Source organism: Pecten maximus, chromosome 7, assembly GCF_902652985.1.
Source record: "Pecten maximus chromosome 7, xPecMax1.1, whole genome shotgun sequence".
Taxonomy (NCBI): Eukaryota; Metazoa; Mollusca; class Bivalvia; order Pectinida; family Pectinidae; genus Pecten; species Pecten maximus.
This window is the reverse complement of record NC_047021.1, coordinates 10,715,845-10,740,603: the sequence shown is the minus strand read 5'-3', so window position 1 is coordinate 10,740,603 and position 24,759 is coordinate 10,715,845. Positions and strand designations below refer to the sequence as shown.

Sequence of the window (24,759 nt, the reverse complement as noted above, 5' to 3'; positions counted from 1 at the left end):
GGTATATAACTAAGTCGGATTTTTTAGTCCGAGATCGGGTCACCTTTTGTATATCGGTTCACAGTTTCCGTTTAAATAACAACAGCTTACTGCGGTAGGCCTAGGCGTAAGCAGTTAGCTGCATGTGAAATATGTCTGGATCTGGAGAAGATGCACCCTCACAGGTAGGGTGCGACAATCACTCAACGATTCTAATTTTGAAGAATAAATTAGGCGTCAGTTAGTGTACAGTTAGAACCTAAAGACGTCCCCCCTATCCCAACACATAACATGACCCTGAATGACCTGAGCATTCATGGCATTTGTAGGGTTAGACGATTTACAGGATCGGGCAGGATCAGGCAGAATCGAGCATAAGTGCATAATTTTTTTCAGTTTGACTAGTTAGTAACAAAATATAAGCATAATCACATTTAAAGACCCGATCGTGTCTGTGAGCCGCCCAATTCTGTCAGATCCTGTAAATCGTCTTTTGGTCCAGTGCGCGCATTGCATTTATGTGAAAAATACTCAATAATTCATATTATTTTGTTATAATAAGGCAATAGTGTTCCAAATATGCTTGTTAAAAATCAAACTAAATGCATCACGAATAATTTAAAGGTCCGATCTTGTGTGTGAGCTGCCCGGTTCTGCCCGATCCTGTAAATCGCCATTTGGTCCAGTGCGCGCAGTGCATTTATGTGAAAAATATTAATAATTGATATAATTTTGTTATAATAAGGCAATAATGTTCCAAAAATGTTCGTTTAAAATCAAACTAAATACGTCACTAATAATTTAAAGGTCCGATCTTGTGTGTGAGCCGCCCGATTCTGCCCGATCCTGTAAATCGTCTTTTGGTCCGGTGCGGGCAGTACGTTGATGTGGAAAATACTCAATAATTCATATTATTTTGTTATAATTATGCAATAATGTTTTAAATATGCCAGTTTAAAACCAAAATAAACACATCACTAATAACTAAAAGGTCCGATCGTATCCGTAAGCCGCCCGATCCTGTAAATCGTCTTTTGGTCCAGTGCGTGCAGTGAGTTTTTGTGGAAAATACTCAATAATTCGTATACTTTTGTTAAAATTAAGTCATAACGTTTAAAATATGCTCGTTTAAAATCAAAATAAATGCATTGGCATAGCATTAACGGTCCGATTCTGCCCGATCCTGCTCGATCCTATAAATCGTCTAACCGGCATTTGTAGGCCCTGTAAGCTATAAGCTGGCTGTCCAATCGCGATTAACTTGGGGGTTTCTGTTGCAGTCGACATCACCTAAGCTGAATAAAACGTAGTGGTCATGATTTGACGAGTTAACATGTGACGTTTTATGCTGTTTGGAGAAAACCACCAACTTGCGTACCAGACAGAATTAAACAACTTCCACGAATATAAACGTGTCAGTTTAGAGGACGCGTTAATAGTCGTGAAAGTTGTTTAAATACTGTGTCTGGTATGGTAGCGTACCCGATCATTTTGCGGCGCATGTGCGACTTTGTGTATTTGACACATCAACAGGTAAATTGTTTTGGAGTAGCTGAATCCAGCTATCGATAGTAGCTACGTACATACATGTTTAGCTAGAGTAGCTGAAATCAGCTACATTGTAGCCATATATAGCTGAAAATGGCAGATTTCCCCAACCTGGCCTTATGCAACCTTGCATATTATATGCCAATTGTGAATTAAGGTATACAGTAGTTTTGTTACTAAAGATAGCCAAAACCACTCTAAAGTTACCTTTTAAAAATTATTCGTCCAAGTCGCAATTATTCATGAAAATTATTTGCACATAGGAAAGTACTAAGAATTGATGCAATTCTTCCAGTATATGTAGTGGACAACTCTTTCAGTGAAAATGTTTTACTAAAGTATTATTATACTTATCATAAATTTAATTACCATGAATTATGGCTAACTCGTACCCTTTCCAACCTGTACCTAAACAAACTCGTACCCACAATTGGCGAACTTTTACCCAACGTTGGCGGAGTCGTACCCAAAATTGGCGAACTTGTACCCAACGTTGGCGGAGTCGTACCCAAAATTGGTGAACTCGTACCAAACGTTGGCGGAGTCGTACCCAAAATTGGCGAACTCGTACCAAACGTTGGTGGAGTTGTACCCAAAATTTGCGAACTCGTACCAATCATACAAAAATAATTCAATGAAATTGACATGCATATGACACCTTTATCTCACCATGCAAAATTTCACTTCGATCGAATGATTGCATAATACGGAAATGCACCACTGAAGACCCACAATTGTTACACATTGAAACCCCCCAAAAAATATGCAAATAACAACTTATTATTTCTTCAGTTACCCAGTAATAAGAATGTGAGATAACATCGGAAACTTTGTATTCTAAAATGAATACAAAAATCATATATATTCCAAGATAAATAGTTTTAATGAGTGACCAGGGTAGCCCTTAGCTGGACACTTGTTAGATAAGGTAAAATCAGAGACCTACATATGCTGTTTTTAGTATTCTAGTACAATTAACGACTTAAAATGTCATGAATATATCAATCAATTATTAATCTCCTGCAAATCAAATAGAATGAAAAGCATTTTCACAGAATTGATTCTTACGTAATAACTCTGTTGCTAAATCCAGAGACATATATATGTACTAATTAAATCTGTTAAAAATCAAGTGAAATCGGCTACGGACTTATTTAATAATTGAAATACATACATAAATTGTAATACATGTATCTGCATTGCTGTCACATAATTCTGGTTCGCCAAATAGGAGAAAGGCAGATGTTTGATTTTTGCGGAAAGGTTAATTATAACTATGTTTATTGTAAATAGAAAACGAATGAGGACCTTTAAGGGTCATACGAAGGGGAAATGATCGAGTCTTTCAAGAATTACCACACATATGTTCAGTAGAATTAATTTTAAAATATGCTCTGAAAAGGTCATAGAAAGGAGAGCTAGCACGGTTCTTCAAACGGCTATGGAGTATTTTTAACATGCGGGACCCACACACCAAGATGCAGTTATTATTGGACACTTCCTAGGGATATTTCTTTTAATGAACTTCTAAGTAGACCAATTCTTTATAGTAATATCTGGATCATTCCAAGGTTTGGTGGATGACGAAAAGAAGAAATTATGCATATTTTCTTGCCGAAAGTTAGGTTGTCTCGGATGATGGGAATTTAAAATATTACGGATTTCCCCTACACTTTCTGGCATGATATATATATATATATATATATAACACAAAGAAAATTTGGATCTATACCATTTTTGATAGAGAAGAATAAAGACATTCTCTGTGTTTCCTATGAACACGTATCTAATATGTTAATTACGGAATTTCAAATCTGAAACCTGAAATAAGATACTTATAAAAACTTATTATTTCATAATGACCATGAATACATATATACAATTTCGAAGTGATCAATAAATGCATTAATATTGAATATAACAATCACTGAGACAATTAAGTGACAATCTCTGACTTGAAAGATTATCTATCCGTGACTCCGCCCACCTGCGGTGTAGTCTAATTGGATTAGTTTATATAACTTTGGCGCCTGTCTAGCTGTCAACTAACCCGCGTCTCCGCCTGTTCAATTGAAGATGATGACATGTGACGAAATCTATCAATAGGCAGAGTCACGTAACTAACAAATTAGGTGTCACGCTGTAATTTCTATTCAAATAAAAAGAATATTCTGATGCAACCAGAAACATTAAAAAATAAAGTCAGTTTAATACAAAATGTAACAACATGTGTACAAAAAAGACCTTTTGTAGCCCGAGTGAATAATCATCAAAATGCTCCTATTTTTTTTTAATGTGCGCGCGACAGTTGTTTACATTATACTCGCACAATCATCGGTAATATTATTTCATGTGTGTTACGGGTTCACCACACTTGGGTACGAGTTAGCCACACTTGGGTACGAGTTCGCCTGTTTTTGTGGGTACGACTTCGCCAATATTTGGGTACGAGTTTGTGGGTACGACTTTGAATGGGTACGAGTTGACTATCTCCCATTGCCATTAGATAAAGCATTCAAAAATTATCTGTTTAATCCATTTTGGCAATTCATAGTAACAAATGATCCATACTCAAACTGGCGAACATTTTTATAATACGTGAATTCGTGTATTATACGCAAGTTGGCAGCTTTCCCCAACCTGTTATGTGAAACACCCCTTCCCTCTCGCTTTGTTCCCAAACCCTGTTGTTACTGTAGCCCCAGTTTCTACACTAGAAATGCGTATATGGTGTCAGGGCCAGAGGAAACTCAGGCTACCCTGTTGTTGCTTCTTGTGCACAATGTTACATTTGTCATTTTCGATTTGTGGCACCTTTATTAGCTCAGCTGGCTCCATGCAAGGGCTGTTGAGCTTATGCAATGGTGAACCGTCCATCGATATTTGCTTTAAATCACTACTTTTCAAAAAGTCCTGAATGGATTTGAACCAAACTTTGTCAGAACTTTCCTTGCATTAGAGGAAAGTGAACAGATTTTGCATTAACGATGACTGTGACCCTCCTTGGGCCTGCGCCTCCCGGGTGGGGCCCAATAGGAGAAATAGAGGTTATTACTTCAAATCGCTACAGTACTAAGTGTCAGAAAGTTTTGAATAGATTTGCACCAAATTTAATCTAAAAGATCCATGGAGGAAGGGGAACAGATTTTGTTGATTGACTCTGTGTTTGTGTGTTGTTGACAGGTGATTCCTGCAGATTCCAAAGAAGAGATAGAATTAATCAAACAATGCATGACAGAAGGAATGCTATTGAGGGGTAATTTTTATGAGTTTTACATCTTGTTTGTACTTTCAGTATGATTTTTTTACCATAAATATACATAAAAAAGTTTACAGACTTGTAATCTAGGCACCTTAAGAATTACTTTAAAACTGCTGTAAAAAAGGTCTTTACAAGTGTTACATGCACACACAAAAATGGGTAAAATCTCATGAATGTTTTTTCCAAAATTCGCCAATTTGGACCATGATAAAAAAACAGCCTTGGTGTGGATTACCAATGACAAGACAAAGTTAAAAGATCATTACAGATTCCATGTGAATGTGTAGTCCTGGGAACTCTTTACTGCATAGATGCATCAAGTACAGAAGGCAATAATTACAATGGGTTGAACTAATTGATCCTGTGTAGATATTACACCATATTATCTAATGTTGTAGATTAATAGAATCTTACTTGGGTCTGTTCCGTGGACAGGGATACATATTATATGTATCTTTCTGAGTGCTGGTCCGCCAAACTCTTAAATTAGGGTTGAGATATCCTTGTTCACGGAACAGACCCATGTTTGATTATTTTTCTCACATACTTGCAACCAAATGAAAGTTTTTATGAAAGTTTTTCATCGCGCCATCTTCAATGCTCCTAGGAATGTGCATCAAAATTTATGACATCATCATTTACAACTTTGTTACTCAACGCAAAATGGTGATGTTACATTATTGTGAGCAGCATCATATAGCGCGTGCCGGCTGTCTTTTCCCCTCTGTGTAAGATTGATTGATCTTTTCCCTAGCAACCGCCGGATAGTCCTCTTAAGTATGTGAGAAATATCGAAACAAAAATATCTCAAGGAGTAATCTTTCCCTTACTCAAGTGTATTAATGCATAGTTGAAAACTGAGACTTCTAAGGCAATGGGGAATCATATAGAAGTACATTGATGTTTTGATCAGAGGTTGTTGTCGATTGGGGTTTTAGTTTGAAGAAAAAAGAAAGTAAAGATCCCAAATATAGCATTTGGATTTCAAGAGGCATGTAATAAATGTTTTGGGGGTAGAGGGCTTGTCTGGTATGCTAATAACATATGCCCCTGTGTTTGAATGCAGCAGGTTTATTGTGTTTACTGTAGTACCACAATTTCTCAAACAAGATCCTTTGGGTTATGCAGTGGGCAAAATAGGTCTATAAAGCTTTTTCTCAAATCCTCTACATTGTATGTGAATTAAGGATGGAACTCAAATAATGATATATATATATATATTGAGCTATGGATAATACATGTATACCTAACCACTTGGTCTTTGTAGTCCACATTCCTTGTAAGAATTTATATATACATCTAATGAAGGTTTCAAGAAACTGACTAAAAATTGAATTTCCCTTTCTGAATTTTAAAACTGAATAATTATTCTAGACTCTCAAATAATTTCTATCATGTCAGCATCTATTGTTACATTGACAGGAGCACCTGTTGCGTTAGGAATGTTTGCACTTCTTGAAATACGGAAGCAAAGAGGTAAGTACAGTGTACATGTAAAGGATTCTAATAGAGTATTTTAATTATCACATTTCTAAATCAAATTCACCACTTTAATCAACAAAGTGAATCCAGTTCTCCTATAACACTGGCAAATCCTAAACTGTGAACATGTGAACATACCTGTGCTGAAATCATTTATTTTATTATCATTTTATGATTTTGCTAATTCAGTTTTTAGGTCACCTGAGACAAAGTCTCAAGTGACCTATTCTAATCCCCTTTTGTCCGTCGTCGTGCGTCGTGCGTCGTCCGTCCGTAAACAATTTACATTTTCGACTTCTTCTCCAAAACCCCTAAACCAAACTCAATGAAATTTGGCATGAAGCTTCTATGGCTAAAGGTCAACCAAAATTGTAAATTATATGGTTCCCAACCCCCAGGGGCCTGAGTGGCGGGGCTAAAAAGGGTCAAATTGACTAAAACTTCAAAAATCTTCTTCTCTACTAGTACTCCCAGTCATGGTGGAATCAAACACTCTTCATAGATGGAAGGGTCTTAAGGTGCTTTACCAAAATTGTAAATTTCATGACCCAGGGGTCTAACGTTTGCCCCTGGGGAGGGGGTAAACTTTACTATAGTTTATATAGGGAAATCACATTTTTGACTTTTTAGCCCACCATCATCAGATGGTGGGCTATTCAAATCGCCCTGCGTCCGTGGTCCGTCGTCCGTCCGTCCGTCCGTCCCTCCCTCCGTCCGTCCGTCCGTCCGTCCGTAAACAATTCTTGTTATCGCTAATCCTCAGAAAGTGCTGAAGGGATCTTTCTCAAATTTCATATGTAGGTTCCCCTTGGTGCGTAGTTATGCATATTGCATTTTGGGACCGATCGGAAAACAACATGGCCGACAGGCAGCCATCTTGGATTTTGACCATTGAAGTTTGTTATCGCTATTTCTGAGAAAGTGCTGAAGGGATCTTTCTCAAATTTCATATGTAGGTTCCCCTTGGTGCGTAGTTATGCATATTGCATTTTGGGACCGATCGGAAAACAACATGGCCGACAGGCAGCCATCTTGGATTTTGACCATTGAAGTTTGTTATCGCTATTTCTGAGAAAGTACTGAAGGGATCTTTCTCAAATTTCATATATAGGTTCCCCTTGGTGCCTAGTTATGCATATTGCATTTTGGGACCGATCGGAAAACAACATGGCCGACAGGCAGCCATCTTGGATTTTGACCATTGAAGTTTGTTATCGCTATTTCTGAGAAAGTACTGAAGGGATCTTTCTCAAATTTCATATGTAGGTTCCCCTTGGTGCGTAGTTATGCATATTGCATTTTGGGACCGATCGGAAAACAACATGGCCGACAGGCAGCCATCTTGGATTTTGACCATTGAAGTTTGTTATCGCTATTTCTGAGAAAGTACTGAAGGGATCTTTCTCAAATTTCATATGTAGGTTCCCCTTGGTGCGTAGTTATGCATATTGCATTTTGGGACCGATCGGAAAACAACATGGCCGACAGGCAGCCATCTTGGATTTTGACCATTGAAGTTTGTTATCGCTATTTCTGAGAAAGTACTGAAGGAATCTTTCTCAAATTTCATATGTAGGTTCCTCTTGGTGCCTTGTTATGCATATAGCATTTTGGGACCGATCGGAAAACAAGATGGCCGTCAGGCAGCCATCTTGGATTTTGACAATTGAAGTTTGTTATCGCTATTTCTGAGAAAGTACTGAAGGGATCTTTCTCAAATTTCATAAGTAGGTTCCCCTTGGTGCCTAGTAATGCATATAGCATTTTGGGACTGATCGGAAAACAACATGGCCGACAGGCAGCCATCTTGGATTTTGACCATTGAAGTTTGTTATCGCTATTTCTGAGAAAGTACTGAATGGATCTTTCTCCAATTTCATAGGTAGGTTCCCCTTGGTGCTTAGTTATGCATATTGCATTTTGAGACCAATCAGAAAACAACATGGCCGACAGGCAGCCATCTTGGATTTTGACAATTGAAGTTTGTTATCGCTATATCTCAGAAAGTACTGAAGGAATCTTTCTCAAATTCCATATATAGGTTCCATTTGGTGCCTTAATCTTAACTTTTATATATAGGTTTCCCTTGTTTGAAAAGTACTAGAGGTTTCTTCTGAATTTACACAGATTAGTAAGACTTAGAAGAAGAGAAAAGTAGAGAAAAGATCAATCTGACATGGAACCTATGAAGAACATTCAATGGTGGGCGCCAAGATCCCTCTGGGATCTCTTGTATTTGTTTTATTTCTTTTGGAATTCATTCTAATTTGGTAAACATTGTCAGCATGGGATGACAGTTTGATGGCATGCACATGTTGGCCCTGGTTGACCCCCAGGGGCTGATGGGCGGGGCTAAAAAGGGCCAAATTGACTGAAATTTCAAAAATCTTCTTCTCTACTCTCGGATAATAAGGAATCAAATACACTTCATAGATGGCAGGGTCTGAAGGTGCTTTACCGAAATTGTGAATTTCATGACCCCGGGGTCTCAAGTTTGCCCCTGGGGAGGGGGTAAACTTTACTATAGTTTATATAGGGAAATTACATTTTTGACTTTTATTTGTTTTATTTCTATTGGAATTCATTCTAATTTGGTTAACATTATCAGCTTGGGATGGCAGTTTGAGGGTATGCACATGTTGGCCCTGATTGACCCAGAGGGGCTGATGGGCGGGGCTAAAAATGGTCAAATTGGCTGAAATTTCAAAAATCTTCTTCTCAAGACCGAAATAAGGTAGAATCAAATACTCTTCATAGTTGGAAGGGTCTTAAGGTGCTCTACTAAAATTTATTAATTTAATGACCCTGGGGTCATAAGTTTGCCCCTTGGGAGGGTTACATTTTACTATAGTTTAAATGTATATAGGGAAATTACATTTTTGACTGATTTGTTTGATTTCTATTGGAATTCATTCTAACTTGGTTAACATTTTCAGCATGGGATGAAAGTTTGATAATATGCATATGTTGGCCCTGACTGACCCCTGAGGGCTGATGGGCGGGGCCAAAAAGGGTAAATTAAATTAACTGAAATATTTCAAATCTCAGGTGACCGTTAAGGCCCATGGGCCTCTTGTTTTATATCAATTCAAATGTGGCAAAATAAATGTGTTTACAGTACCTAGCTGTCCAAATAAATGATTCTGTGTATAGATCAGGTGTATCAATCTTTTACATGCCCAGACAGATCAGTACTGTACACCTCCCTTTAAGCTGTCCAGATACAGTATTTCACACCTTGAACCGGTCCAGTTAGAGTACTGTACACCTTGCTTGAACCTGTCCTTGAACCTGCCCAGATAGAGTACTGTACACCTTGAACCTGTCCAGATAGAGTACTACACACCTTGAATTGTCCAGATAAAGTATTACACACCTTGAACCTGTCCAGGTTGAGTATGACATACCTTGAACCTGCCCAGATACAGTATTACACACCTTGAACCTTCCCAGGTTGAGTATTACACACCTTAAACCTGTCCAGATACAGTATTACACACCTTGAACCTGCCCAGATAGAGTATTACACACCTTGAACCTGCCCAGATAGAGTATAACACACCTTAAACCTGTCCATATAGAGTATTACACACCTTGAACCTGTCCAGATACTGTACAGTATTACACACCTTGAACCTGCCCAGATAGAGTATTACACACCTTGAACCTGTCCAGGTTGATTATTACATACCTTGAACCTGTCCAGATACAGTATTACACACATTGAACCTGCCCAGATACAGTATTACACACCTTGAACCTGTCCAGATACAGTATTACACACATTGAACCGGTCCAGATAGAGTACTGTACACCTTGCTTTAACCTGTCCAGATACAGTACATTTTATTTTATTACACACACCTTGAACCTGCCCAGATAGAGTATTACACACAGTGAACCTGTCCAGGCTGAGTATTACACACCTTGAACCTGTTCAGATACAGTATTACACACCTTGAACCTGCCCAGATAGAGTATTACACACAGTGAACCTGTCCAGGTTGAGTATTACATACCTTGAACCTGTCCAAATACAGTATTACACACCTTGAACCTGCTCAGATACAGTATTACACACCTTGAACCTGTCCAGGTTGAGTATGACATACCTTGAACCTGCCCAGATACAGTATTACACACCTTGAACCTTCCCAGGTTGAGTATTACACACCTTAAACCTGTCCAGATACAGTATTACACACCTTGAACCTGCCCAGATAGAGTATTACACACCTTGAACCTGCCCAGATAGAGTATAACACACCTTAAACCTGTCCATATAGAGTATTACACACCTTGAACCTGTCCAGATACTGTACAGTATTACACACCTTGAACCTGCCCAGATAGAGTATTACACACCTTGAACCTGTCCAGGTTGATTATTACATACCTTGAACCTGTCCAGATACAGTATTACACACATTGAACCTGCCCAGATAGAGTATTACACACCTTGAACCTGTCCAGATACAGTATTACACACATTGAACCGGTCCAGATAGAGTACTGTACACCTTGCTTTAACCTGTCCAGATACAGTACATTTTATTTTATTACACACACCTTGAACCTGCCCAGATAGAGTATTACACACAGTGAACCTGTCCAGGCTGAGTATTACACACCTTGAACCTGTTCAGATACAGTATTACACACCTTGAACCTGCCCAGATAGAGTATTACACACAGTGAACCTGTCCAGGTTGAGTATTACATACCTTGAACCTGTCCAGATACAGTATTACACACCTTGAACCTGCTCAGATACAGTATTACACACCTTGAACCGGTCCAGATAGAATACTGTACACCTTGCTTGAACCTGTCCAGATACAGTATTACACACCCCTTGAACCTGCCCAGATAGAGTACCGTACACCTTGAACCTGTCCAGATAGAGTAATACATGTACACACCTTGAATTGTCCAGATAAAGTATTACAGACCTTGAACCTGTCCAGGTTGAGTATTACATACCTTGAACCTGCCCAGATAGAGTATTACACACCTTGAACCTGTCCAGATACAGTATTACACACCTTGAACCTGTCCAGATACAGTATTACACACAGTGAACCTGTCCAGGTTGAGTATTACACACCTTGAACCTGCCCAGGTAGAGTATTACACACAGTGAACCTGTCCAGGTTGAGTATTACATACCTTGAACCTGCCCAGATAGAGTATTACACACCTTGAACCTGTCCATATAGAGTATTACACACAGTGAACCTGTCCAGGTTGAGTATTACACACCTTGAACCTGCCCAGGTAGAGTATTACACACAGTGAACCTGTCCAGGTTGAGTATTACACACCTTGAACCTGCCCAGATAGAGTATTACACACAGTGAACCTGTCCAGGTTGAGTATTACACACCTTGAACCTGCCCAGGTAGAGTATTACACACAGTGAACCTGTCCAGGTTGAGTATTACACACCTTGAACCTGTCCATATAGAGTATTACACACAGTGAACCTGTCCAGGTTGAGTATTACACACCTTGAACCTGCCCAGGTAGAGTATTACACACAGTGAACCTGCCCAGATAGAGTATTACACACCTTGAACCTGTCCATATAGAGTATTACACACAGTGAACCTGTCCAGGTTGAGTATTACACACCTTGAACCTGCCCAGGTAGAGTATTACACACAGTGAACCTGTCCAGGTTGAGTATTACACACCTTGAACCTGCCCAGATAGAGTATTACACACAGTGAACCTGTCCAGGTTGAGTATTACACACCTTGAACCTGCCCAGGTAGAGTATTACACACAGTGAACCTGTCCAGGTTGAGTATTACACACCCCTTCAACCTGTCCAGATACAGTATTACACACCTTGAACCTGCCCAGATACAGTATTACACACCTTTAACCTGTCCAGATACAGTATTACACACCTTGAACTGGTCCAGATAGAGTACTGTACACCTTGCTTGAACCTGTCCAGATACAGTATTACACACCCCTTGAACCTGCCCAGATAGAGTACCGTACACCTTGAACCTGTCCAGATAGAGTAATACATGTACACACCTTGAATTGTCCAGATAAAGTATTACAGACCTTGAACCTGTCCAGGTTGAGTATTACATACCTTGAACCTGCCCAGATACAGTATTACACACCTTGAACCTGCCCAGATAGAGTATTACACACCTTGAACCTGTCGAGATACAGTATTACACACCTTGAACCTGTCCAGATACAGAATTACACACAGTGAACCTGCCCAGATACAGTATTACACACCTTGAACCTGCCCAGATAGAGTATTACACACCTTGAACCTGCCCAGATAGAATATTACACACAGTGAACCTGTCCAGGTTGAGTATTACACACCTTGAACCTGCCCAGATAGAGTATTACACACAGTGAACCTGTCCAGGTTGAGTATTACATACCTTGAACCTGTCCAGATACAGTATTACACACCTTGAACCTGCCCAGATACAGTATAACACACCTTGAACCTGTCCAGATACAGTATTACACACCTTTAACCTGTCCAGATACAGTATTACACACCTTGAACTGGTCCAGATAGAGTACTGTACACCTTGCTTGAACCTGTCCAGATACAGTATTACACACCCCTTGAACCTGCCCAGATAGAGTACCGTACACCTTGAACCTGTCCAGATAGAGTAATACATGTACACACCTTGAATTGTCCAGATAAAGTATTACAGACCTTGAACCTGTCCAGGTTGAGTATTACATACCTTGAACCTGCCCAGATACAGTATTACACACCTTGAACCTGCCCAGATAGAGTATTACACACCTTGAACCTGTCGAGATACAGTATTACACACCTTGAACCTGTCCAGATACAGAATTACACACAGTGAACCTGCCCAGATACAGTATTACACACCTTGAACCTGCCCAGATAGAGTATTACACACCTTGAACCTGCCCAGATAGAATATTACACACAGTGAACCTGTCCAGGTTGAGTATTACACACCTTGAACCTGCCCAGATAGAGTATTACACACAGTGAACCTGTCCAGGTTGAGTATTACATACCTTGAACCTGTCCAGATACAGTATTACACACCTTGAACCTGCCCAGATACAGTATAACACACCTTGAACCTGTCCAGATACAGTATTACACACCTTTAACCTGTCCAGATACAGTATTACACACCTTGAACTGGTCCAGATAGAGTACTGTACACCTTGCTTGAACCTGTCCAGATACAGTATTACACACCCCTTGAACCTGCCCAGATAGAGTACCGTACACCTTGAACCTGTCCAGATAGAGTAATACATGTACACACCTTGAATTGTCCAGATAAAGTATTACAGACCTTGAACCTGTCCAGGTTGAGTATTACATACCTTGAACCTGCCCAGATACAGTATTACACACCTTGAACCTGCCCAGATAGAGTATTACACACCTTGAACCTGTCCAGATACAGTATTACACACATTGAACCGGTCCAGATAGAGTACTGTACACCTTGCTTGAACCTGTCCAGATAGAGTATTACACACACCTTGAACCTGTCCAGATAGAGTACAGTACACCTTCAACCTGTCCAGATAGAGTAATACACACCTTGAATTGTCCAGATAAAGTATTACACACCTTGAACCTGTCCAGGTTGAGTATTACATACCTTGAACCTGTCCAGATAGAGTATTACACACACCTTGAACCTGCCCAGATAGAGTACAGTACACCTTCAACCTGTCCAGATAGAGTAATACACACCTTGAATTGTCCAGATAGAGTATTACACACCTTGAACCTGCCCAGATAGAGTACTGTACACCTTGAACCTGTCCAGATAGAGTAATACACACCTTGAACCTGTCCAGGTTGAGTATTACACACCTTGAACCTATCCATTTAGAGTATTACATACCTTGAACCTGCCCAGATAGAGTACGTATTACACACCTTGAACCTGTCCAGAAACAGTATTACTGTACACACCTTGAACCTGCCCAGATAGAGTATTACACACCTTGAACCTGCCCGGGTTGAGTATTACACACCTTGAACCTATCCATTTAGAGTATTACATACCTTGAACCTGCCCAGATAGAGTACGTATTACACACCTTGAACCTGTCCAGAAACAGTATTACTGTACACACCTTGAACCTGCCCAGATAGAGTATTACACACCTTGAACCTGTCCAGGTTGAGTATTACACACCTTGAACCTATCCAGATACAGTATTACACACCTTGAACCTGTCCATATAGAGTATTACACACCTTGAACCTGTCCAGATAGAGTATAACACACCTTAAACCTGTCCATATATAACACACCTTGAACCTGTCCAGATACAGTATTACACACCTTGAACCTGTCCATATAGAGTATTACACACCTTAAACCTGTCCAGATACAGTATAACACACCTTAAACCTATCCATATACAGTATTACACACCTTGAACCTGTCCAGATACAGTATTACACACCTTGAACCTGTCCATATAGAGTGCTGCAAGACATTGAAACTGTTCTCTTTATGTATAATATACTCTATCTTTTCCATTTATTTAGGGTTTAATCGAAGACACTTCCTGGTAAATGGATTTAGTAAGTAACAGGATGTAAGTAGTGGCGATGTTAGACCATGCAAACAGACGTAAACTATTGTATATTAACATACCTCGACTGTATGTAAGGTAAATAAGAGTAACTGATTAAATCAATTATATCCCTCAATTTTGCTGTGTTTTAGCCTTGTTGGTTAGTCTGCAAACTAAAACACACCTGCACTCTGATGTTTCCTCCAAGTGAAGCGAGAGGTGACCAGAACATGTCACAGAACTTGCTGTCCTTTATTGTCAAACTGTCATGGTTTTCTGAAACAGATGAAGGTAGTCCATTACCATTCTGTAAGAATATAAAGGAGATTGACAGATGTCAGTTCAGTTAATCTTGACACCTAACCCAAATATCATTTACGACAAATTATTAGTCATGTCAAAGTACAGGTCATGTAGTTATTCTTGTGTGGTTTTATTGCCTTCTTAATTGATAGGACAAAGCTATAAAGTCTGTATTTTACAAGTATTTACCAGTAAAACAATATCTCTCAGGTCATTGGTATTATCAATTAGTTTAAGTACAGAATTGTAACATGTTACAAAATAATCCTTATACATGTACAAATCTGTAACATATGTTACAACAGAATCCTTATTATATAGAATATAACATGTCACAACAGAATCCCTATATAGATATATAACATGTTACAACAGAATCCCTATATAGATGATCTATATACAAATCTGTAACATGTTACAACAGAATCCCTATAGATATATACAAATCTGTAACATGTTACAACAGAATCCCTATAGATATATACAAATCTGTAACATATGTTACAACAGAATGCTTTATAGTTGTACAAATCTGTAACATGTTACAACAGAATGCTTTATAGTTGTACAAATCTGTAACATGTTACAACAGAATCCCTATAGATGTACAAATCTGTAACATGTTACAACAGAATCCCTACAGATATATACGAATCTCTAACATGTTACAACAGAATCCCTATAGATATACAAATCTGTAACATGTTACAACAGAATCCCTATAGATATACAAATCTGTAACATGTTACAACAGAATCCCTATAGATATATACAAATCTGTAACATGTTACAACAGAATCCCTATAGATATATACAAATCTGTAACATGTTACAACAGAATCCCTATAGATATATACAAATCTGTAACATGTTACAACAGAATCCCTATAGATATACAAATCTGTAACATGTTACAACAGAATCCCTATAGATATACAAATCTGTAACATGTTACAACAGAATCCCTATAGATATACAAATCTGTAACATGTTACAACAGAATCCCTATAGATATACAAATCTGTAATATGTTACAACAGAATCCCTATATACAAATCTGTAACATGTTATAACAGAATCCCTATAGTTGTACAAATCTGTAACATGTTACAACAGAATCCCTGTAGATATACAAATCTGTAATATGTTACAACAGAATCCCTATATACAAATCTGTAACATGTTATAACAGAATCCCTATAGTTGTACAAATCTGTAACATGTTACAACAGAATCCCTATAGATATACAAATCTGTAACATGTTACAACAGAATCCCTATAGATATATACAAATCTGTAACATGTTACAACAGAATCCCTATAGATATACAAATCTGTAACATGTTACAACAGAATCCCTATAGATATATACAAATCTGTAACATGTTACAACAGAATCCCTATAGATATACAAATCTGTAACATGTTACAACAGAATCCCTATAGATATATACAAATCTGTAACATGTTACAACAGAATCCCTATAGATGTACAAATCTGTAACATATGTTACAACAGAATCCCTATAGATATATACAAATCTGTAACATGTTACAACAGAATCCCTATAGATATACAAATCTGTAACATGTTACAACAGAATCCCTATAGATATATACAAATCTGTAACATGTTACAACAGAATCCCTATAGATATACAAATCTGTAACATGTTACAACAGAATCCCTATAGATATATACAAATCTGTAACATGTTACAACAGAATCCCTATAGATATATACAAATCTGTAACATGTTACAACAGAATCCCTATAGATATATACAAATCTGTAACATGTTACAACAGAATCTCTATAGATATATACAAATCTGTAACATGTTACAACAGAATCCCTATAGATATATACAAATCTGTAACATGTTACAACAGAATCCCTATAGATATATACAAATCTGTAACATGTTACAACAGAATGCTATAGATATACAAATCTGTAACATGTTACAACAGAATCCCTATAGATATCCAAATCTGTAACATATGTACAACAGAATCCCTATAGATATATACAAATCTGTAACATGTTACAGCAGAATCCCTATAGATATATAACATGTTACAACAGAATCCCTATAGATATATACAAATCTGTAACATGTTACAACAGAATCCCTATAGATATACAAATCTGTAACATGTTACAACAGAAATCCCTACAGATATATACGAATCTCTAACATGTTACAACAGAATCCCTATAGTATATACAATCTGTAACATGTTACAACAGAATCCCTATAGATATATACAAATCTGTAACATGTTACAACAGAATCCCTATAGATATATACAAATCTGTAACATGTTACAACAGAATCCCTATAGATATACAAATCTGTAACATGTTACAACAGAATCCCTATAGATATATACAAATCTGTAACATGTTATAACAGAATCCCTATAGATATTACAAATCTGTAACATGTTACAACAGAATCCCTATAGATATACAAATCTGTAACATGTTATAACAGAATCCCTATAGATATACAAATCTGTAACATGTTACAACAGAATCCCTATAGATATATACAAATCTGTAACATGTTACAACAGAATCCCTATAGATATATACAAATCTGTAACATGTTACAACAGAATCCCTATAGATATATACAAATCTGTAACATGTTACAACAGAATCCCTATAGATATACAAATCTGTAACATGTTACAACAGAATCCCTATAGATATACAAATCTGTAACATGTTATAACAGAATCCCTATAGATATACAAATCTGTAACATGTTACAACAGAATCCCTATAGATATACAAATCTGTAACATGTTACAACAGAATCCCTATAGATATACAAATCTGTAACATGTTACAACAGAATCCCTATAGATATACAAATCTGTAACATGTTACAACAGAATCCCTATAGATATATACAAATCTGTAACATGTTATAACAGAATCCCTATAGATATATACAAATCTGTAACATGTTACAACAGAATCCCTATAGATATATACAAATCTGTAACATGTTACAACAGAATCCCTATAGATATACAAATCTGTAACATGTTATAACAGAATCCCTATAGATATATACAAATCTGTAACATGTTACAACAGAATCCCTATAGATATACAAATCTGTAACATGTTACAACAGAATCCCTATAGATATACAAATCTGTAACATGTTATAACAGAATCCCTATAGATATATACAAATCTGTAACATGTTACAACAGAATCCCTATAGATATACAAATCTGTAACATGTTACAACAGAATCCCTATAGATATACAAATCTGTAACATGTTACAACAGAATCCCTATAGATATACAAATCTGTAACATGTTACAACAGAATCCCTATAGTTGTACAAATCTGTAACATGTTACAACAGAATCCCTATAGATATATACAAATCTGTAACATGTTACAACAGAATCCCTATAGATGTACAAATCTGTAACATGTTACAACAGAATCCCTATAGATATATACAAATCTGTAACATGTTACAACAGAATCCCTCCCTATAGATATATACGAATCTGTAAGATGTTACAACAGAATCCCTATATAGATATATAACATGTTACAACAGAATCCCTATAGATATATACAAATCTGTAACATGTTACAACAGAATCCCTACAGATATACAAATCTGTAACATGTTACAACAGAATCCCTATAGATATATACAAATCTGTAAGATGTTATAACAGAATCCCTATAGATATACAAATCTGTAACATGTTACAACAGAATCCCTATAGATATACAAATCTGTAACATGTTACAACAGAATCCCTATAGATATACAAATCTGTAACATGTTACAACAGAATCCCTATAGATGTACAAATCTGTAACATGTTACAACAGAATCCCTATAGATATATAACATGTTACAACAGAATCCCTATAGATATACAAATCTGTAACATGTTACAACAGAATCCCTATAGATATATACAAATCTGTAACATGTTATAACAGAATCCCTATAGATATATACAAATCTGTAACATGTTACAACAGAATCCCTATAGATGTACAAATCTGTAACATATGTTACAACAGAATCCCTATAGATATACAAATCTGTAACATGTTACAACAGAATCTCTATAGATATATACAAATCTGTAACATGTTACAACAGAATCCCTATAGATATATACAAATCTGTAACATGTTACAACAGAATCCCTATAGATATATACAAATCTGTAACATGTTACAACAGAATCCCTATAGATGTACAAATCTGTAACATGTTACAACAGAATCCCTATAGATGTACAAATCTGTAACATGTTACAACAGAATCCCTATAGATGTACAGTATAGTAATATCACTGAGTATGTCCAGAAGCTGTTGTTTTGTTTGTTACAGTTTCAGGATTTGTTGGGTTAACAATAGCCAGATTTAGCAAGATCGAAGAGTGCAAAAAACGAGTTTTGGAGCGATTTCCTAATGGCGGGGTTGCCAGAATGGAGTCATCAATGAACAGGTACTATACACTGAAAATAGGTACATTGTATAATCAACTTATTTTTAATACATTTTAATTTAACTCACCTGCCTGTCCTAGTGTGGCATCTAGTGTCCCTCATCCATCTATCAGCTATTCCTCAAAATGGCTACTAGTCAGAAGCTATCCGTAACAGCATTTTACCAGATTTGGTTTGAATCATCTTTGGATAAAGGAGAACCGATTTTGTTGAATGGTGAGTATGGGCCCCCAGGGACATATTTGACATGTCACAAACTGGCAAGGAAGGATATTGTTTTGAAATAAGCTGCAGCAATGGCTTTCAATACACTTTTACTAACATTGATAAATTCTTTAAACACAATCTTCTTAACCGGCCGACCAGATGGGTTATATATATATATATGCCTATTTATCCACTTATGACTTTATTCATTTTAATTTATTTTGGTTACAGTCGTGTTCGTCAAAATCAAGTAGAAAGTAATAAAGATTCCTTAGATTCTAGCCAGGACTCCTATGAACAGAGGGACGACAGATGGTCAGGTTCTAGCAACTACAGTAAGTACTGAAAAAAATATATAGTGTATATTGTATCATGGATAATCAGTGTTTGTTTAATGTATAAGGTCAACCCTTATAGTAGTTTTTCTCTTGCGACATAGTGGTGAAGTGGGACCTTGGTGTTGCTGTTACCTGCTGTAGGCAGAAGCAGCAGTAGAGTCAACATTAATATTTCTGTTAAACTCTAAATTTCTCTCAAAGTACGTCAGCTGTCCTAATGGAACCTGGGATATACTTGTATCTTGATACATTTTAGATTTGAAAAATTTTAACAGAAATTTACTGTTAATTGGACTAAGTTAATCAATTGGTCCATGTTTATGTTTTCCATTTAGTTGGGAGTTTAGTTTGATTTCTCACAAAGTAATCATGCTGTCATAACCTAACCTGAATTATAGTTTTATCTATGAATGGCCCCTACACACATTTCAGATTTTGATTTCATCTACAGACTACTGTTAATTGGACTTTGTTTATTATTGTACACTGTTTTAAGTTTTTTGATTAGCTGAAGGTTAAGCTTTATTTCTAACTTTTTATATTTGATGAAATACTTAGTACATGGAAGTAATAAAATCTTTCAAAAAAAAATCAGGTAGTTACAGCAATAAATACAATAAAAGCTGCATGTTGACTTAATCTAAATGTAAGATAGAAGTGGAGACAAGAGAGATACTTCATATTTAATTACCGGTGTATATATAATTCTTGTTTCAGTCAAGATACACTCTTAGGTTTTAGGTGTCTGTCATTATTTCATCAAATGGTGGGCTATTCACATCGCCCTATGTCTGTGGTCCCATCATCTGTTCATCCCACCATTAATAGTTCTTGTTATTGCTATTTCTCAAAAAGAACTCGAAGAATCTTTCTCAAATTTCATCTGTACGTTCCCCTTCATCACTAGTTGTGCATATTTCATTTCGTGAAATATTAGAATGCAACTTTGCCGACAGGCGGCCATCTTGAATTTTGACATTTGAATTTTTTTTTACATTATTTTTCAGAATGTACTGAAGGGATCTTTCTCAAATAACATATATAGGTACCCCTTGTTCCGTAGTTGTTAATACTTTTATTTTAGGACCGATTACAAAACGTTGAGGTTGACAGCTGCTCATCTTGGATTTAAACAATAGACCATTTGCACAAGCCACCATATGCATGTCTTGTAATATAAGGAGTGATAACTCGAATGATGTTTATCAAATGACACCTGTCATCCATTTGTACCACTGAACCAAATACTGTACCTTAGGTCTAACCCAGATGTCATAAGGCTTGTAGGTCCTCATAAAAGATGACTTAACCTACTCATCAGATATTCTTTTGTTTTGTCCTAAAATAGTGTTCTGGGTGTAATACCTCTTTCCATAAGTCATGTATTCACTTAGATATCACCCAATTTAATAATTATTGCATTAGTACATGTAAATCCAAAGGAAAAGGATTCAAAATCTATGGTAATAAGATAAATCTATAGTCAGGTTTTTTTTCTGTTCTTTTCAGAAAGATTTATACATGTGTATATATCTTTTTATACATGTATCTCATTTCAAAACATATCTCTTCTCTACACATATTCATACATATAAAAGCATGCAGATGTTCAGGAACAGAGTATGCATTCTAATAAGCATGTTTTTCTTTGTGATAATGAGATAATACTATGATTATAACACAACATAGATAATAAGTATCCTAAAACAATTATATTAATCTGTTGCATTTAAAAATCATCAGTTCTTCATATATATTGTACTTAAAATATATTAAATGCTACATAAATGTTGCATTTTGATAAAAATAAACAAATACTTGATTAAACAAAATCACATTTTAATGGAAATGATTCAAAATTGGTTAGCATTATGAGGAAGGCCGAAACTCAACTATCATTTATATAGGAAATTCATGTACATTCTAAGTACATCAAAGATAGTAATATTGTTTAAGACTCAGGTGACCATTAAGGCCCTTGTTCAGGAAATTATATCAACACTTTTCTATTTCCCAGATACTTCAGACAGTGAACAATATCCTGAAAACGCGTCAAGCAATAAACCCGACAAAGGAATGACATGGAGAGAGGCACGAGAGAAGTACAGAGCAGGGACGCTTCCAGGAAAATCACAGCAAAATGAAGAATCAGGTTTTTTTACCGACACCGACAGTGCACCAAGGTCCAAATCAGGTATAGTTATTAGAGGTAAAACAGGTCCAGAACGGACACTTAAGGTCAACATTCACGGTCATTACAATGATCTCCACCAGAATTAAGATGGAACAAACAGTAATTTGCTTACAGAGACATATTTCAATCCATTATAAGACTTTTTATCATTGTTGTATCTATGATTAATTAAAACCCTGTCTTTATTCCTTAGTAATTGAACTGTTTCTGTGTGTTTCAGGTCAAAACAAGTATGGAGACAGCTGGGACACCAGTAATTGACCCAGGGGTCCTCCATAGAGAAATGGAGACAGATGGGACACTATAGTATTAAATTGACCCAGGGGTCCTCCATAGAGAAATGGAGACAGATGGGACACTAGTATTAAATTGACCCAGGGGTTCTCCATAGAGAAAGTGGATGGTCTTTCCAATTTATTGTTACCCTTTATGTGCTTGATTAAATGTAAATTATGATAAATAAACTCTACTTTGACTAAATTGTTGATTCAATGTCTCATTGGTGTTTTGTAATTAATTTTAAGATCTAATGTTGTGTCAAAGTCCTTGGACAGAACAAGATACATGTCATACACAATGAAATCACGTTCGCACTAAACATCATTTGTACTGCGTATACCATAATAGGAACCCAGTTCCCATCATATCAGTGTATTCTATGAGGCGCGTTAGAATTAAATAAAGAGCATTGCCGTTGCACCATCAAATCTGTTAGTTGGTGAGTGCATTCATAATGCCAAGTACCCATTAAGTAACATTTTTCGTGTTAATCATGGTGTTTGCTAAGATGGCAGGGAGGTTAGCCGTTGCCGCTAGGTTAATACACAATGAAGTTTACCTCTGGATGTGTTTTGACCAATAAAGCGATATATTGGAAAATGCTAAGTAAACAACACCATTCTCTTATTTGAAAACTACTGCCTTTTGAAATTGTTTACTTATATGATTATACCTGAAGTGTAATTATAGCAGCTTCAGCCACTGTCCATGGTATTATAGCAGCTTCAGCCACTGTCCATGGTATTATAGCAGCTTCAGCCACTGTCCATGGTATTATAGCAGCTTCAGTCACTGTCCATGGTATTATAGCAGCTTCAGCCACTGTCCATGGTATTATAGCAGCTTCAGCCACTGTCCATGGTACCGGTATTATAGCAGCTTCAGCCACTGTCCATGGTACCGGTATTATAGCAGCTTCAGCCACTGTCCATGGTATTATAGCAGCTTCAGCCACTGTCCATGGTATTATAGCAGCTTCAGCCACTGTCCATGGTACCGGTATTATAGCAGCTTCAGCTACTGTCCATGGTATTATAGCAGCTTCAGCTACTGTCCATGGTATTATAGCAGCTTCAGCCACTGTCCATGGTATTATAGCAGCTTCAGCCACTGTCCATGGTATTATAGCAGCTTCAGCCACTGTCCATGGTATTATAGCAGCTTCAGCCACTGTCCATGGTATTATAGCAGCTTCAGCCACTGTCCATGGTATTATAGCAGCTTCAGCCACTGTCCATGGTATTATAGCAGCTTCAGCCACTGTCCATGGTATTATAGCAGCTTCAGCCACTGTCCATGGTATTATAGCAGCTTCAGCTACTGTCCATGGTATTATAGCAGCTTCAGCCACTGTCCATGGTATTATAGCAGCTTCAGACAATTTCTGACAGATGGTCGTCGTCAGAGAACAGTGTAGGCAGGGTATGAATATTCGTTCTATGCATTGGCGGAGACCCAAGAGTTGACCATGCCCATTGATTATGCCACGTGACATCCATATATTACTAGCATAAAGCCACAGGGACTTGGAATGAGTATGAAAATATGGACCGTGTAGAAAACAAGTTACCCCATTTGAAGTACTGTGTCAATCCGCCTAGCATTTAAACAGGATATATATTACTACGCTAAAGAAGACAAAGGTAATATATAAACAGCAGAAGTTTATTAGGCAGTGTCTGGTAGTATATAATGGCACACAGAGAGAACTTCACTGAGAAAAGAAAATATGGCGGTCTCATTTTTAGCTCACCTGGACCGAAGGTCCGGTGAGCTTATGTCATGGTGCAGCGTCCGTCCGTCCGTCCGTCCGTCGTCCGTCAACATTTGTTTAAAATCGCTACTAGTCAAAAGTTTTAATTGGATTTTGACCAAATTTTGTCAGAAACATCCTTGGCAGAAGGGGATCAGATTTTGCATAAATGGTGACTCTGACCCCTAAGGGTCAGGAGCGGCGGGGCCCAATAGGGGAAATTGAGGCAATTCCTTTAAATCGCTACTCGTCATAAAGTTATGATTGGATTTGAACCCAATTTGGTCAGAAACATCCTTGGGG

At 37.1% G+C, this 24,759-nt stretch overlaps 2 protein-coding genes across 3 annotated transcripts; both read left to right on the top strand.

Moving 5' to 3' along the window:
- Positions 1-41: 41 nt before the first annotated feature.
- On the top strand, positions 42-22,920 carry LOC117331578. 2 transcript variants are annotated; one of them, XM_033890382.1, is made up of 8 exons: positions 52-164; positions 4,711-4,783; positions 6,212-6,265; positions 14,835-14,870; positions 19,567-19,684; positions 20,124-20,227; positions 22,248-22,424; positions 22,645-22,920. In XM_033890382.1, exons 1-8 carry the CDS (start codon positions 132-134, stop codon positions 22,683-22,685), a joined length of 636 nt encoding a protein of 211 aa, XP_033746273.1. In that variant the 5' UTR covers positions 52-131; the 3' UTR covers positions 22,686-22,920. The 2 variants fall into 2 exon arrangements, with proteins under 2 accessions (XP_033746274.1, XP_033746273.1); XM_033890383.1 differs by lacking the exon at positions 4,711-4,783 and having other exon boundaries at positions 42-164.
- A 291-nt stretch (positions 22,921-23,211) lies between these two features.
- LOC117331047 (mucin-1-like) lies at positions 23,212-24,091 on the top strand. The gene is made up of 2 exons (XM_033889640.1): positions 23,212-23,222; positions 23,383-24,091. Exons 1-2 carry the CDS (start codon positions 23,212-23,214, stop codon positions 24,089-24,091), a joined length of 720 nt encoding a protein of 239 aa, XP_033745531.1.
- Positions 24,092-24,759: the final 668 nt, after the last annotated feature.

Excerpts from the sequence above, each read along its gene's own strand:
- LOC117331578 (XM_033890382.1), top strand. The coding sequence starts at position 132 with ATGTCTGGATCTGGAGAAGATGCACCCTCACAG. Across the intron at positions 6,266-14,834 it reads TGAAATACGGAAGCAAAGAG|GGTTTAATCGAAGACACTTC; the intron begins GTAAGTACAGTG and ends CCATTTATTTAG. Across the intron at positions 19,685-20,123 it reads ATGGAGTCATCAATGAACAG|TCGTGTTCGTCAAAATCAAG; the intron begins GTACTATACACT and ends TTTTGGTTACAG.